At 35.7% G+C, this 14,521-nt stretch overlaps 1 protein-coding gene across 5 annotated transcripts in view; it reads left to right on the top strand.

Annotated features, from left to right (window-relative positions):
* The first annotated feature begins 369 nt into the window (after positions 1-369).
* Positions 370-14,521, top strand: part of sec31b (SEC31 homolog B, COPII coat complex component) — a 122,401-nt gene continuing 108,249 nt past the window's right edge. For 2 of the 5 annotated variants that reach the window (XM_028795505.2, XM_028795509.2), the window contains exons 1-2: positions 370-515; positions 8,771-8,856. In XM_028795505.2, the coding sequence (XP_028651338.2) occupies positions 8,778-8,856 (79 nt within the window). In that variant the 5' untranslated portion in view covers positions 370-515; positions 8,771-8,777. Of the gene's footprint in view, positions 516-8,766; positions 8,857-14,521 lie in introns of all 5 variants that reach the window. The other 3 variants (XM_028795508.2, XM_028795507.2, XM_051922926.1) reach the window with 2 other exon arrangements.

Genomic DNA, 14,521 nt, shown 5'->3' on the forward strand with positions numbered 1-14,521 from the left:
AGAGTCCAACTGAAAACAGAAGTTGGATTGGAACACAAACCTGCAGCCACATGGAGTTCCCAGGACTGCGTCCGAGAGCCACTGTTCTAGATTCGAAAGGCAAGCCGTCCGATTTGCTTCTTTATCTTCAGGCGTCAGGTGGCAAGAGACGCCTGCTGTAAAGTGCAGCTCCCAGTGCCTGACTGGCACGTTAGAGAATATTATGATTTTTACTGTAATTAATTATCGCATGTCTAATGTTTCTTTAGTGGAAGACGGATCGTTAGTAGATTGTACTTGTATGGCAAATAAATAAATAAATAAATAAATAATAGCCAGCTCGCAGAACTGTGATTTTTTTTTTAAATCTGCGTTTTTATTGTAGTGGTTCAAGAGCATGTTTGGACTACGGCGGCCACCGTAGCGGTGAAGTTAAAAAAAAGGAAAAAAACACAAGCCTGTGCAGTGACAGGGAGTGTCACTTTTTCAGACTTAATATTAAAAGAAAAACGCCACAAACTCCATCGGTAAATACGGTAAGGGCCGAGTTGTTAATTTTTAATTTTATTGAAACAAAATACGCGCCAGAGTTTAGCGCGGTTGGGGGAGAAGAAGGGCCTGCGTGAGGTCTCACTTTTGCAGCATGGAAGAGTGCTGATTCGACCTAAATGGTTCTCAGTACCTAAACCGCCCGTTGCTGTTGTTAGAACCAAAACAAAGTGTTCACAGGGATGCCAAGGTGTCTTGTTCGTGCCCAGTATATAGCGCATACGTATCATTATGGATATTAGGTTGTCAGCGTTCAATATGACTTACTTGGGTATCTTTTGTTAAACTGCACGCTGTACAGCATATTCCACACAAGGATCAAAATACGTAAAAAGGCAAAAAGCTATTGATAGAACGAGCCCAGTAAAACAAGGCAAAGATAGTTTGCTTTAGAGTTTCTCACATTTCAGCTTCCGATAACAATAAGTAAGTAGTAAATCTAGTTACTGTATAGCGCAGCTTAGTGTAAGAAGTGACCTTAAAGTTTGCATTATGATTTGAAGTTTCATCTTGCTGATTGATCTATAACAATGTGGTCCAAAGGACTTTACATGCCGTTACTGCCGGTAGCTTTTAAAATATTTGGTATTGATTGAAGAGTTAACATAATTATACATTACTAAGCGTAACCGCAGGGAAAATTAGCACATCTTAACATTTGAAATTTAACCTGATTGATTTTGGAGACTTAAAATAATATGAAAAAACACAATTTACGTTTTTGTAGAATGATAAAGTTTTGATATTCTGTATTAAAAGAAACATGCCGCAAAAGTTCTGTTCAGTTTTTCAGAGAAAATTAGGTGTGGCAACAGTAGTTTTATTGCCAAGATCGGGCATATATATTAAATGGAATGGAAGGAGTGCCAACTATATATTTAATATGTTGTTGAATATATACATATCCGCGGGGTAATAGTGAAAATGAATTCAAAACTGAACGCAGTTGTGAACAGTGCTGCACATCATCTCTCAGACACCGTAACAGTAATCCAGAGTGCTTTCCTCTAACAAATTAAGAAACGTCACTGGGGTTCCTTTACACCAACTGCAATACGCCTGCATAGTGCTATGACTACCAAGTCAGAAGTTTTCTTTCTCTTTTGTAATTCAGGTGTATATTTGAGATTGATCTGTTGTTTATCAAAATATAATATCGTTTACGTATTTGTTTATTGTTGAACTTCTGTAACTATCTAGCAATCTCTTTTCACAGATAACGTTCTCAAAGTTTTTATTTTTGCTTATGAATTTGTTTTACTAGGTACTAGTCTTGACTAAGATTACATTTGATTAGGCTTCTGGTTTGTCATTAATATTAGCCACTAGAAATTTTCATAAATGTATTTTAAAATAGTTGCAAAATTTCCTCCTGGGGACAAATAAAGATCTAACTACCTACCTAAATGACTGGTTCTGTCAAACAAGTAACATTCATCTTGCTGTGTTTAACATTAATTTATTTCTTCCCTTACTTATTCTGTTACAGTATACGGTTTTTGGTGGTGGAGCATTTTGTGCAAGACATCAACCGACCAACCTTGGCCTGGTACCAGCAAATTACAGAATACACTTGCACATGCAGGGCCAGTTTTGGTCTGGCTAATCCACCCTTGTGAAGTGGGAGGATACTTGTATGTACACAGGGAGAATGTGCAGAACCCATACAGACAATACTGGAGATATCATTTAAAACCAGAATCCTACAGCTGTAAGGTTGCACCTCAAATCATTATACCACCTAGCTGCCAACTTTTCCATAAAATGGTTGAATATTTTAGAAGTGCATAACTTTTTAAAAATGAAGAACCACTTGGCTATTAATGATAAGTTTATTTTTAAAAATAAGTTGCATTAAATCTTGTCATAATTTTTTGTTTAGCTTTAGATCTCAGCAGTAGAGTTGTTTTGCATAGTTGCTTCAGTTGCTTAGTTAACTTATTGAAAATAGAAGCATGTGCAGCTGTGAAGGTGGTAAGCAAGGATGGAATGTGTGTAAAAGTACTTTTGAGAGTTGTAAAGGAAATTCTCAAGTCACTGGGGAAAAATAAAGGTTTCTTAAGGATTTTATAAAGTGTAGTAAAATCTGGACTTTAAAATTGCAATAAGAATGATCAGATGGATGGTTGTATGAAGCTTCAAGTGAGAAAGAAAGACAAGTTCACAGTTGAAGAGACTGGGGGATAAGGCATATATAGGCATAGAATAATAGACTGATATTCTTTGGGCATATGACAAAAAGCACACAAATTGACGAAGTAAAGAGGTGCAGAGTTGATGGAACATGTTGAGATGGAGATAGGGGGTTATGTGTGTGGGTGGACGACCTTATTAGTGATCGGAAAATCGACTTTCTTACATTAAGTGAAATGTGGTTTAGCTCTGATGGTGCTGCAGTTTTAATTGAAATTGCACTTCCAATTTACAGCTTTACTGATGCGTTTCGCCAAGGCAAAAAAGGTTTCATTTTAGCAAATATTTACTTGACCTGATTAGTGTAAAGATGTCGACTTTGGTACCTTCACATCTTTTGAGTATCTTGCCATTGTTATTCAAGGTGTGTCCCAGTCACTCGTATTGTCCTTCTATATATAAAGCTACCGGCCTAAATATAATCCATCCTTCACTGAGGAATTCACAGAGTTAGTATCTATAATAGTAATTAACTTTGATAGGTTCCTAATTGTTAGCGATTTTAACTTTCCTGTTGAGAGCCAGTGTTACCGGAAAGTAAGAGATTTCATGAACCTCCTGCACTCATTTTATGTCAGCCAGCACATCAACCAGCCCATACATAAGGAAGGACACACACTGGATTTAGTCATTGCAAAAGGTTTAAAAGTTGACGGAAAAGTGAGGAAGGTCATGGATATTGATACATCAGACCACTTTTTCGTATTATTTAATGTAGAAATACTGATAACAGCAACTAATGAGAAGCGTATTGTTAAAAAAATGTTACTTTGATACATCTGCAGCTTCAAAGTTTTCTAATATTCTAAACAATCAGTCCTTTTGTAGTACTTACCTCAACAACGCTAATAATGTTAATAGCAAGGTGGAAAATTTTTATGTTAATGTAAGTGCCGCAGCGGACATTGTCACCCCTGAAAAGACAGTTAAGAAATCATCCAGAACTGTTATACCCAGGAAAACCCAAAGATTATTTTATTTAAAGAGAACACGTCTGAGAGTTAAGCATAAAGTGGAGAAAAACTAAATTGATAGTTCATTATGAAATATTGAAGGCTAAAGTAACTGAATATAACAACATAGTCTGTCTTGAGAGGCAGTCCTATATCTCTAAAATTATAAATGAAAATGCTAGTATTCCAAGAGTTTTGTTCTCAACTATTGATGGTCTTCTAAACCTATCTCACTCAATGGAATGCCTCTTAAAAACTACTAGCACAACTTGTGAGACTTTCACTATATTTTTTAAACACAAATTAATGACATATATAAGATAATATAGTACATTCCTCCAAAGTTAATCTGACTGAATCCCAGTATTCCATTTACAGCAAGTTAAATTTATTTCATCAGAATAGATCTATCCGAACTACGCAGAATAATTTCTCAACTGAAATCCTTCACCTATGTCCTTAACCCAATCCCAACAGGCTTTCTCAAAAAAGTCTCTGTTGTGCTAATTGACAGTATACTTGATATAGTGATGTCATTATTAGATCCCTGATTGTCTTAAGACTGCAGTTGTCAAACCCCTGCTCAAGAACAATAATCTCAACTCCTCTGTTTTTGACAATTTTAGACCAACAGCTAACCTTCCTTTTTTAAGTAAAATTCTAGAAAAGGCAGTCATTACACAGCTAAATGATTACTTGAATAAAAATTCTGTTCCTGGCAAGTTTCAGTCAGGTTTTAGAACTTATCATAGTACAGAAACTGTGCTGGTTAAAGTAGTAAATGACTTGCAGCTTAATGTGGACAGGACAAAGGCCTTGTATGTGTCGTTGTTCTCTTAGACTTGAGTGCAGCATTTAACACCATTGATCACAGTATTTTTATAAACCACCTTAGTCATATCAGTGGGCCTCTCCAGCAACGTCTTAAATTGGTTTCAGTCTTACTTAGCAGGTAGAAAATTCTTTTGTTAGTTGTGGTGATATTGCTTCGTTGACCCATAATATTTTATATGGTGTATCACAAGGATCTTTTCTGGATCCGTTGCTTTTTTCGATCTGTATGCTTCCATTAGGTTATATTATCTCAAAGCACGAGGTGAGCTACCTCAGCAATGCATATGACACACAGCTGTATTTATCAGTACCACCTGATGACCCTGATGCTCTTGGCTGTCTGATCCTCTGTCTTACTTGTATTTCCGATTGGATGAGCAGTAACTTTTTCAAACTAAATAAGGAGAAAACAGAAATCTTATTTATTGGCAAATATGACATAGTGACGGTATTAGAAATAAATTTGATCAATTAGACTTAAAAGTTGAGTCAGAGGTAAAGAATTTAGGGGTATCTATTGACTGTGACCCAAACTTTAAATCACATGTTAATTAGATTACTAGGACTGCATTTTTTCACTTAAGGAATATACCTAAAGTTAGACCTCTTATAACTGTATAAGATGCTGAAAAATTAGTTAATGCTTTTGTTTTCAGTTAACTATATTACTGTAATGCACTCCTTACAGGACTACCTAATAAAAACATCAATTGGTTTCAGTTAGTGCAGAATGCAGCAGAAGGAATCTTAACTAGAAAAATAAAATCTGAGCATGTTTCACCAGTTTTAGCATTGCTAATTTGGTTACCTGTGTTATTTAGAATTGACATTAAAATACTATTAATGGTTTACAAAGCTTTAAATAATCTCGCCCTGTCCTGTATTTTAGAAAGTCTGTCCCCTTTCACTCCAAGTCATAACCTCTGATCTTCAAATGACAGTCACTTATAAATCCAGGATCCAATTTGAAAAGAAGTGGTGAGGTGGCCTTTTGCTGTTATGTACCTAAAAATTTGAATACTTTACCAGTAGAAATTTGCCAGGCTAATACTGTAGAACAATTTAAAAACATGCTAAAAACCCATTATTTTAAAATGGCTTTTTCGTGGCTACATTTTAGTTGTATCCCTATTAGTCTATATGGGCATTGAATTCTCATTTTCCTCCATGTTCTGCAATTCCATACTAATCTGTACTATTCTTTGCTGTCTTTTCCGGTTCTTCTGTGGTGGCAACCTGTGGCACCACCACCTCATTATCAAAGTACCATGCTGCCCCCTGCGTTTATGGATTGAATGGGGGGTGTCCCAGATGTCCACATGACCATCATCATCATCAAATTTTTCCTTGTAAAGCCTGTAAACCATGAGGACTGATTTAGAACATCTGTTTTAGGTAGAATGCCCAGTGGAGGCTGGGTGGTCTTTTGGCCTTGAACCCCCTGCAATTTTTTTTTCCTCTAGCCTAACAGGAGGTGTGTTTTTTTTTTTTTTTTTTTTCTGTCCTCATGACCATCCGACCATACCTTTTTCTTTGTTACATACTGTATAATATTATTGCCTAATCTTGTTTGTTTATGTTTTATATATTCCTTTTTATTTCATCTTGTATAACACTTTGAACTACAGTGTTTGTATTAAAATGTGCTATATAAATAAATGTTGCTGTTGAAAAAACATTAATTCCAAACTGGTGAAATTTCTAAAGTAAACGCACAAAAACTCCTCACACTGTCATTCTTGATGCAATTTATACGGCTATAAGTAGCTTTGGTCAGTGATTTAATTTTTTAGTGCACCTTGTGAACTTTACTCCTATCGTGTAATACAGTTTAACAGAGATGTTAACAGGTTGTCATCATAAATGCAAATGGGCAAATCCTACTAAATTCCTGAGATGTTTAACTGAATTATATCTCAAGTTATTTTTATGAAAGTTCCTGTGGTAGACTTGGTATTTAATAGATGGAGGAATGTCCGGTAAACCCAGTTTGTAGCTATTAACACAAATATTTTCTTTAGATAAGTCTACATAAGGTGTTTTTCCGACTTTATAGTTTTAATTTTGTATTAATAATTAGAAGCAAGTTCATAGCAATTTTGAGTTCCTTGTTAAATTACATGGTTTGTATCAATTCTCAGTTTGTTGAACTGTATAATACTATGTATGTGCAGTTGCCAACTTTAAATAGAAACAAACACACACTAAATACAACTTTACATTCAAATGTAGTTATTTAATTTATATATAAAGCACTTTAAAAACAACCTCAAGGCTGACCAAAGTGCTGTACAAAGAAAAACAACAAAAGCTGTTTAGACTTTCTGTGGTGGGTTGGCGCCCTGCCTGGGGTTTGTTTCCTGCCTTGCGCCCTGTGTTGGCTGGGATTGGCTCCAGCAGACGCCCGTGACCCTGTAGTTAGGATATAGCGGGTTGGGTGATGGATGGATGGATGTTTAGACTTGTTGAAATATAGTAAATCGGATCTTTCATTTCATCATGTAGATCTGGGAGGGTGAGTAATTTTGATTTAAAACCTTACACTAAACTATTAATATAACATGGGCCTACTTTACATTTTGATTTCTATACATTAGTGTAATATACATTTCTCTTGCTAAACACCCTAACCTGATAAAAATATCTTAGAACAGCAAGCTTTATGTTGCACTGGTGAGCATTGTTTTATTGAATTGTAAGGAGGGGGAGCAAAAACCCTTTGAACACATTAAAAAAAAATAGGTATTTGTACTTGGTTTTGTATTTATCACACAATTTAAAGTATGGTGTATTGTTTTTCATATGGTTTTATATGCTGTTACGCACTCAGTGTTACCCCTAAGCTGTGGGATAATCATTTTACAAAATACTATTGGATCACAAATAAGAATATTTTATATGCAATGAAATAAGATGACATTTTTAAAGGTTTAATTTTATAATGACTAATGGTGCAGTTTTTTATTGGAATTGTACAATCATTGACATATTAATATGAGAAGAAAGTTTTTATTACTTTGTGAATTGATCCTCTCTTTGTTCTCAGGGCAGCATGGGTATTAACTTGACAAGGATTTGGAACTATGAAGCCCATGCAATTTCCACTGTGTTTTACATTCGCTGAACTGTTATTTCTGTTCTTTGCCACAGGTTGTTATATGGTGATTGAGGAGATAGCTGAATTTTCAGTCATGTTATCCAAGCCATTGCAGAGCTTTTGTTATTGTGTGGATTATCGTTATTTTCTTGAAAAATCCAGATGGCTGCATCTGCCTCAAAGTGATTTTTCAATATCCTATGAAATTCAAAAGTTAAACTACTCCTATTACGGAAAATGGGTTGGGTTTGTGATTGTGCTGCCAACACCTACACTATATTGTTGAAGACTAATGGGATCATCAATCAATGTAAATTGTCAGGGACTAGATATTCATCAGGTCAGGAAATATTTTTATATTCTTCCAAGGTTTGAGTTCCTTAGCCAATTGCAAATTGTACCCGGTTCTTTCTACAGATAAAATGTAAATATTTTAGACTGTTAGTTACCACTTCAAATCTTTCAAAAGTATGGTGAGTTATGGGTCCTTTTATGACTTGCGTCACATTACGTTTGTACTGTATAAGTTAACTGACTGTAACCTTTAGACACGTTCTGTTGCCATCTCTTTTTGACAAGAATGTAATTCTTAATAAAATGTCACCAATCACTGAACGTTTTTTGGATTATGGCCTGTTCTTGATATGATATTGTTGTGTATAAAATTCCTAGGAGTTTAATGTTCTTGATAGCTGCATGCCTGTGCATTTGGCTCCCAGTACAATATCTTTTCATAGCCACTTTAGTCTCCACCACTTTTCCCTTGAATTGCACACATTCAAAGTTTGTTGATGCCTGCTAATCTGCAATGACTGAATTTTCTGTATAGATGATGTCTTTGAATGAGCAGTGTCTTACAGTGTGTCAGAAAGGATGATGTAGCTATTAAAGTTTCCACTTAGTACATATTACAGGATTCATCTGTAAAGTGTGGTTGCATGGTTTGTTTAGAAAGTATTGTTACAGTGAAAGAACTAGCACCATTTATGTGATGCCTCTCGCATATGAAATTACAAGATGATAAAGGCTGTTGTGAAAATGAGGTAAATGAGATGTTGCCGATAACTGCTTGGAGTAGCAGTGGTGATTTGATTTTTTTTTCTGTTAGTAAATCAAATCATCTGCACCACCTGCTTTTATATAATTTATCTTAATTTTTTTGCAGATTCACAATGAAGCTTAAAGAAATCCTGAGGACAGCCAATCAAGCATGGAGTTCTTCATTACAACATCCAGTATATTTGGCAACAGGTATTTTTGGCAAATTAATGAACAAATTTAAGTTGTTGCTTTACTATTTGATGATGACATGAAAGCATAAAATATGTATATTTACTCTTTATATGCACTATTCTAGCATTTTCGGAAAAGGACTTGAAATTGAACATCATTTAACTTTATATTTAAGAATTGCAGTGAAATATAATAATATGAATACATTTTCATTTTTAAAATTTTATATTCAAAAGGCAAGTAATGTATTATAAAATTAGTTAGCATACATAACTGTATGAAGAATACATGAGTGGCTATATTTGCAATTTAAACAAGCAGTCATTTTGAACACATTTGCAGGCTACATTTTATTAGTATCATTAAGTATTTAAGCGTCCTCCACACGACCATAATCATGGCATGGTGGACAGACTTACTATATACAGTTAGGTCCATACATATTTGGACAGAGACAATTTTTTTCTAATTTTGGTTCTGTACATTACCACAATGATTTTTAAATGAACCAACTCAGATGCAGTTGAAATGCAGACTTTCAGCTTTAATTCAGTGGGGTGAACAAAACGATTGCATAAAAATGTGAGGCAAATAAAGCATTTTTTTAACACAATCTTTTCATTTCAGGGGCTCCCATATTTACTAAACATTAGCTGGAAACTTTGGTTTTTCAGCTGGCCTCATTTTTGGTCATCGTGCTTACCTTCTTTACTCTGCTCGTTTGGATATTTAAGTTATTTCTCGCTTAGAAAGTGATTGCTCTTTTGTATTTGTTTATTGTTTAGTTTGCTTAAATAAATTAAAGGCAAATAACATTTAGTTAAGGTACTGTACAAGATAGATACTGTACTATAATTTTGAATCTGAAACACCAAAAGGGAATGTGTGCCAATTGGCGTCCTTGCACCAAGCCCAGTGCAGATAACAGCTGTGCACAGGTAACACTCGACGTTTACACCACAGTTGGGGATTACGAATGAACATAGTGGGTATTTGATTAAAAGGTTGTCAGTATTTTTCATACAAGACATACAGTATTAGATAAAAATCACTTTAAAAATGCAACACAGCAATGAAGTTAACTGAAAAAAGACATTTAAAATGGTGATTTAAAAAAAAAAAAAGCACAATAACAGTAAGAAAGGGGTGCATCAATAACCCTTTAATTTAGTGCATATGCTTGTCACTTTGCAAGTGGGTGGACAGCCAGCTTAGGCACATGAAGAATGTTGCAAACTTATGCAGACAATGGGTAGATCAGGCAGATGATTTAAAATGGAATTAAAAAGTCCAGGATTGAAATGGCATTTAAATTTCCTTTCGAAACAGTGATTTCTGGGTGAGTTCTTATTTTAACAGCCCATGTGTATTTTGTGAATCCTTTATTTCACTTGTATCAACCGGTTTTCCTAATATTTATTTCATAATATATATGATTTTCAATTACTAGGGGTCTTCGTCCCTGCTCGCTTTGCTCGCCAAACCCTGTGTTTAGTTTTCCGGATACACACTTTTAAGATTTTTTTTTTCTTTGAATTGTTGCTATTTCATTAGTTTCACTTTTATTTCAGAACTTATGTAAAAACAATACAGTAATCCCTCCTTCATCGCGGGGGTTGCGTTCCAGAGCCACCCGCGAAATAAGAAAATCCGCGAAGTTGAAACCATATGTTTATATGGTTATTTTTATATTGTCATGCTTGGGTCACAGATTTGCGCAGAAACACAGGAGGTTGTAGAGAGACAGGAACGTTATTGAAACACTGCAAACAAACATTTGTCTCTTTTTCAAAAGTTTAAACTGTGCTCCATGACAAGACAGAGATGACAGTTCAGTCTCACAATTAAAAGAATGCAAACATATCTTCCTCTTCAAAGGAGCAAACAAATCAATAGGGCTGTTTGCTTTTAAGTATGCGAAGCACCGCGGCACAAAGCTGTTGAAGGCGGCAGCTCACACCCCCTCCGTCAGGAGCAGAGAGAGAGAGAGACAGATAAAAAAATCAATACATGCCCTTCGTGCTTTTAAGTATGCGAAGCACCGTGCTGCATGTTGCTTCACGAAGCAGCTGCACAGAAGGTAGCCAACGTGAAGATAATCTTTCAGCATTTTTAGACGAGCGTCCGTATCGTCTAGGTGTGCGAACAGCCCCCCAGCTCAATCCCCCTACGTCAAGATCAGAAAAAGTCAGCGAGAGAGAGAGAGAGAGAGAGAAAGTAAACTGGGTAGCTTCTCAGCCATCAGCCAATAGCGTCCCTTGTATGAAATCAACTGGGCAAACCAACTGAGGAAGCATGTACCAGAAATTAAAAGACCCATTGTCCGCAGAAATCCGCGAACCAGCAAAAAATCCGCGATATATATTTAAATATGCTTACATATAAAATCCGCGATGGAGTGAAGCTGCGAAAGGCGAAGCGTGATATAGCGAGGGATCACTGTATTTGGAATCTTTCGAGTTCCAATATGCTCAATCTTTTAAGTGAGGTCAGTGAGACGTGTTTAATGACTTTGTACCATAATTCAGGATAGGTTTCTCTGTTTGGAATTTCAGCACAGACAAAGCGATCTACATCATCAGCAGTTAATAATTTTTTTTTGCAAAGTAACCAATAAATGTATGTGAGGTAAAACACGTTTTTGAAATTCTCTGACTTAAACTTCAAAGTCTTGTAATATTTACATACTTCTGACATATCACCTGTGTCCATATATTCGATCTCTATTCACCTTTTGATTATTTCTCCGAGTAATAATTTCTCTTTTTTTGGGCCAATGCGATGTGTACTTTCTTTTTTTGACACTGTCATTTTTTTCTGCTTTCATATTCTGTATCTTGTTTTGCGCCTACGTTTTTTTTTTTTTTTTGCATCTTTTGAATTCCAGTTTTCATTATCTCTAACCTGCTCTGCATGTGTTTGGCTCCTTTGTTTTGTGACCTCTTTATGACATTTTACTTTGTTTTCTACTCTGTCTTTTATTTCTGACCTCGCTTTGTCCTGCTTTTTTTTCAATGACACCTGGTCTGTGGTGATTATTTTCCATTTTTTGAGTAATAATTTCCATTTGTTTGCGCTACTACGATCGTTACTTTCTTTTTTTATATCTTTCTAATCTTCCTACTTTCATATTCTTGAACTTTCTCCACATTTGTATCGCGCATACGTTTTTCTTTTTTTTTTTTTTTTTTTTTTTTTTTGAGCCTTTCGAATTCCACTGCTTTCATAATCTGCTCTGCATGTGTATAGCGCCAATGTTTATGAACGTGTTTATGAAGTTCTACTTTGTCTTTTACTCTGTCTTTTAATTCTGAGCCCAATTGGATGTGCTTTGTTTCAATTCCACTTGTTACGAGCTGATAATTACTTTCCATGTTTTCTGAATTTGCACCTAGATTATTTTTTCTTTTTTGCTCATTTTTCTCTGCAACGCTTTCGAGTCTCTTTTCTCTGTGCTGCTTTCTTCTTCACTTATTCGTCGACGTTTCATTTATAACGTATTGTCCTTATATGCTTTATATGCGCTGAGACCCTGGATCTGTGTGTGCTCAAATCCTTCACAAGACTGAATGTTTTGCTGCCCCATTATCTTATTTGATATTGATTGCAAGTAGGGCGTGAATTGCAAGAATCTCATGTTCTACGTCATCGCGAGACGGTCCTGGGTCAATCTCTTGACACAATGTCTCATGTTTAAGGTCCTCGCGGCTCTTTTAACTGTCTCCCGTGATCTTAACGTGAAGATCACGTCTTGATACCCTACTGTTTCTCTCCAGGATTTTTTTTATAATAGAGAGATTTCTTTTCTTTGCATCCTTATTAAGTTATGAGGACTGCTGTTTTAAATTTGTGCACAAGCCTATGTTGATGTTTGTGTGAGTGAGGTTTTGTGATTGTAGTATTACATTTTACAGGCTTTTTGGGATATATTTTATGATTTATTTTATTTTCAGGCCCTTTGTTTAAATGATACAGAGTCCCATCAGGTGTCTGACATATTGGTGCCTTTAGCAGAAGTTCCACTTTAAATATGATGAAGACTCTGTGTGGTGTTATTCCTTAGTTGGATAAAATTCAATCTTTAGAGAGAATTACTTTGCTTACCAAGTAGGCCAAATGCTGTATTTCATTTTGGGCTTTTGATCCACTTTTTGTCTTGCCTAATACTTTTTTCACTCATGTATCTTTTTGATCTTCTGGATTTTGACCCTGCCTGACCTGTGTTTGATTTGCATCTTGTGTTTTTGTCTCTTGGTTCTTTTAGTCACTGTAATTGCAGCAGACCTTGTCTCACAATTACCTTGTGTCCAATGCAGCCAACATCAAGTCTGCCCCACAACTCTTGATTGGAATAAGCATTGTGGAAGTATTCAACTCTCAATCTATACATATGTCAGTGTGTTAACTAGGCTAAGAAGAGACAAAATGTGTGTACTTATTTAATGTATCAGGTGGTGTGGGGAGTTCTGGGTGGATTCCATTTACTTCAGAGTATTAGTAGTAACACTTTGCAGATGAGGAGGCCTGGGGATTCTCTTTCCTCCTGTGATTGAACTATTGTTTGGGCCCCACCTAGATATACTGAGGGAACTTTGGAGAACTATTATGTAATATCAAAGCTTAGGAGTAGCTTAGATTTGAGTAGCCCATACACAAGATCAAGATAGATGATCAGCAAGTAGTCCTTATGCAAAGTATGAGTATATTCAATAGATGTGTGGGTATAGACTGGGCAGGGTGAGATGTCTGAGTGGCGACTATCTAGGTACATTATTTAAATTAGAAGGGTTTGAGAAATAGAATGGAGACTTTCTTAGGAAATGAATAAATCAGAAACCAGGCAGGTGCTAGTGCTTGACTTTATGGGGCATTGTCTCAGTAATGATGAAGACTATAATGGCAATTGCTGATTCTGTGATACCAGCAGTGTTCTGGTTTGGCACACCAAGAGGCTGGCCATGATTCGAAATAGTTCTGTTGAGTTCATATCCTTTGTAGTGGCATTTCCTGTGATCCCAAAAAAGTAGTAAAGTAAAATCATCTATGTAAAAAACATTTTTGTAAACAAAATTGAGATGATAAAGCAAAACTTTCAATGTAGCTAAAAAGGCTTAACTGAAATAAAACTAAAATTATTTTCAATTAGCTACAGAAGGGGTGTCCACCTCTGGTCCTGGTGGGCCGCAGTGGCTGCAAGTTTTAAATCTAACCATCTTCTTAATTAGTGAGCTATTTTTGCTGCTGATTAACTTGTTTTGCCTTAGTTTTAATTGACGTGACTCAGACACATTATTTATTTCTTGCCTTAATGAGCAGCCAAACAATAATGAGACACAAAACAAGCCGACACATGACCAGATAATATGAAAATCAACAATAGCGAAGGTCTCGGTCATGTTGGTCTCTACAATGCAAATTAAACACTTCATGATAAAAATATGTAATTAGTCACTAGCTTAAACATTCATTTTTTTATGCAGCTGAAAAGGCATGTTTTTGTGGTGGAATACAGGGGACTTCATCAGAGGATAATGCTTAGACTTACAAGAATCAAAGGCAATATATAGCAAAAAATTATGTGGAGGGTGGGAGAGGTGGCTAAGTCAGTGTGATCGGGGGGGGGGGGGGGGTATTGGGTGTACAGTTTATTTATTATGAACATGTTCTTCTTAAGTTTGCATAT

Source organism: Erpetoichthys calabaricus, chromosome 2, assembly GCF_900747795.2.
Source record: "Erpetoichthys calabaricus chromosome 2, fErpCal1.3, whole genome shotgun sequence".
NCBI classification, from domain to species: Eukaryota; Metazoa; Chordata; class Cladistia; order Polypteriformes; family Polypteridae; genus Erpetoichthys; species Erpetoichthys calabaricus.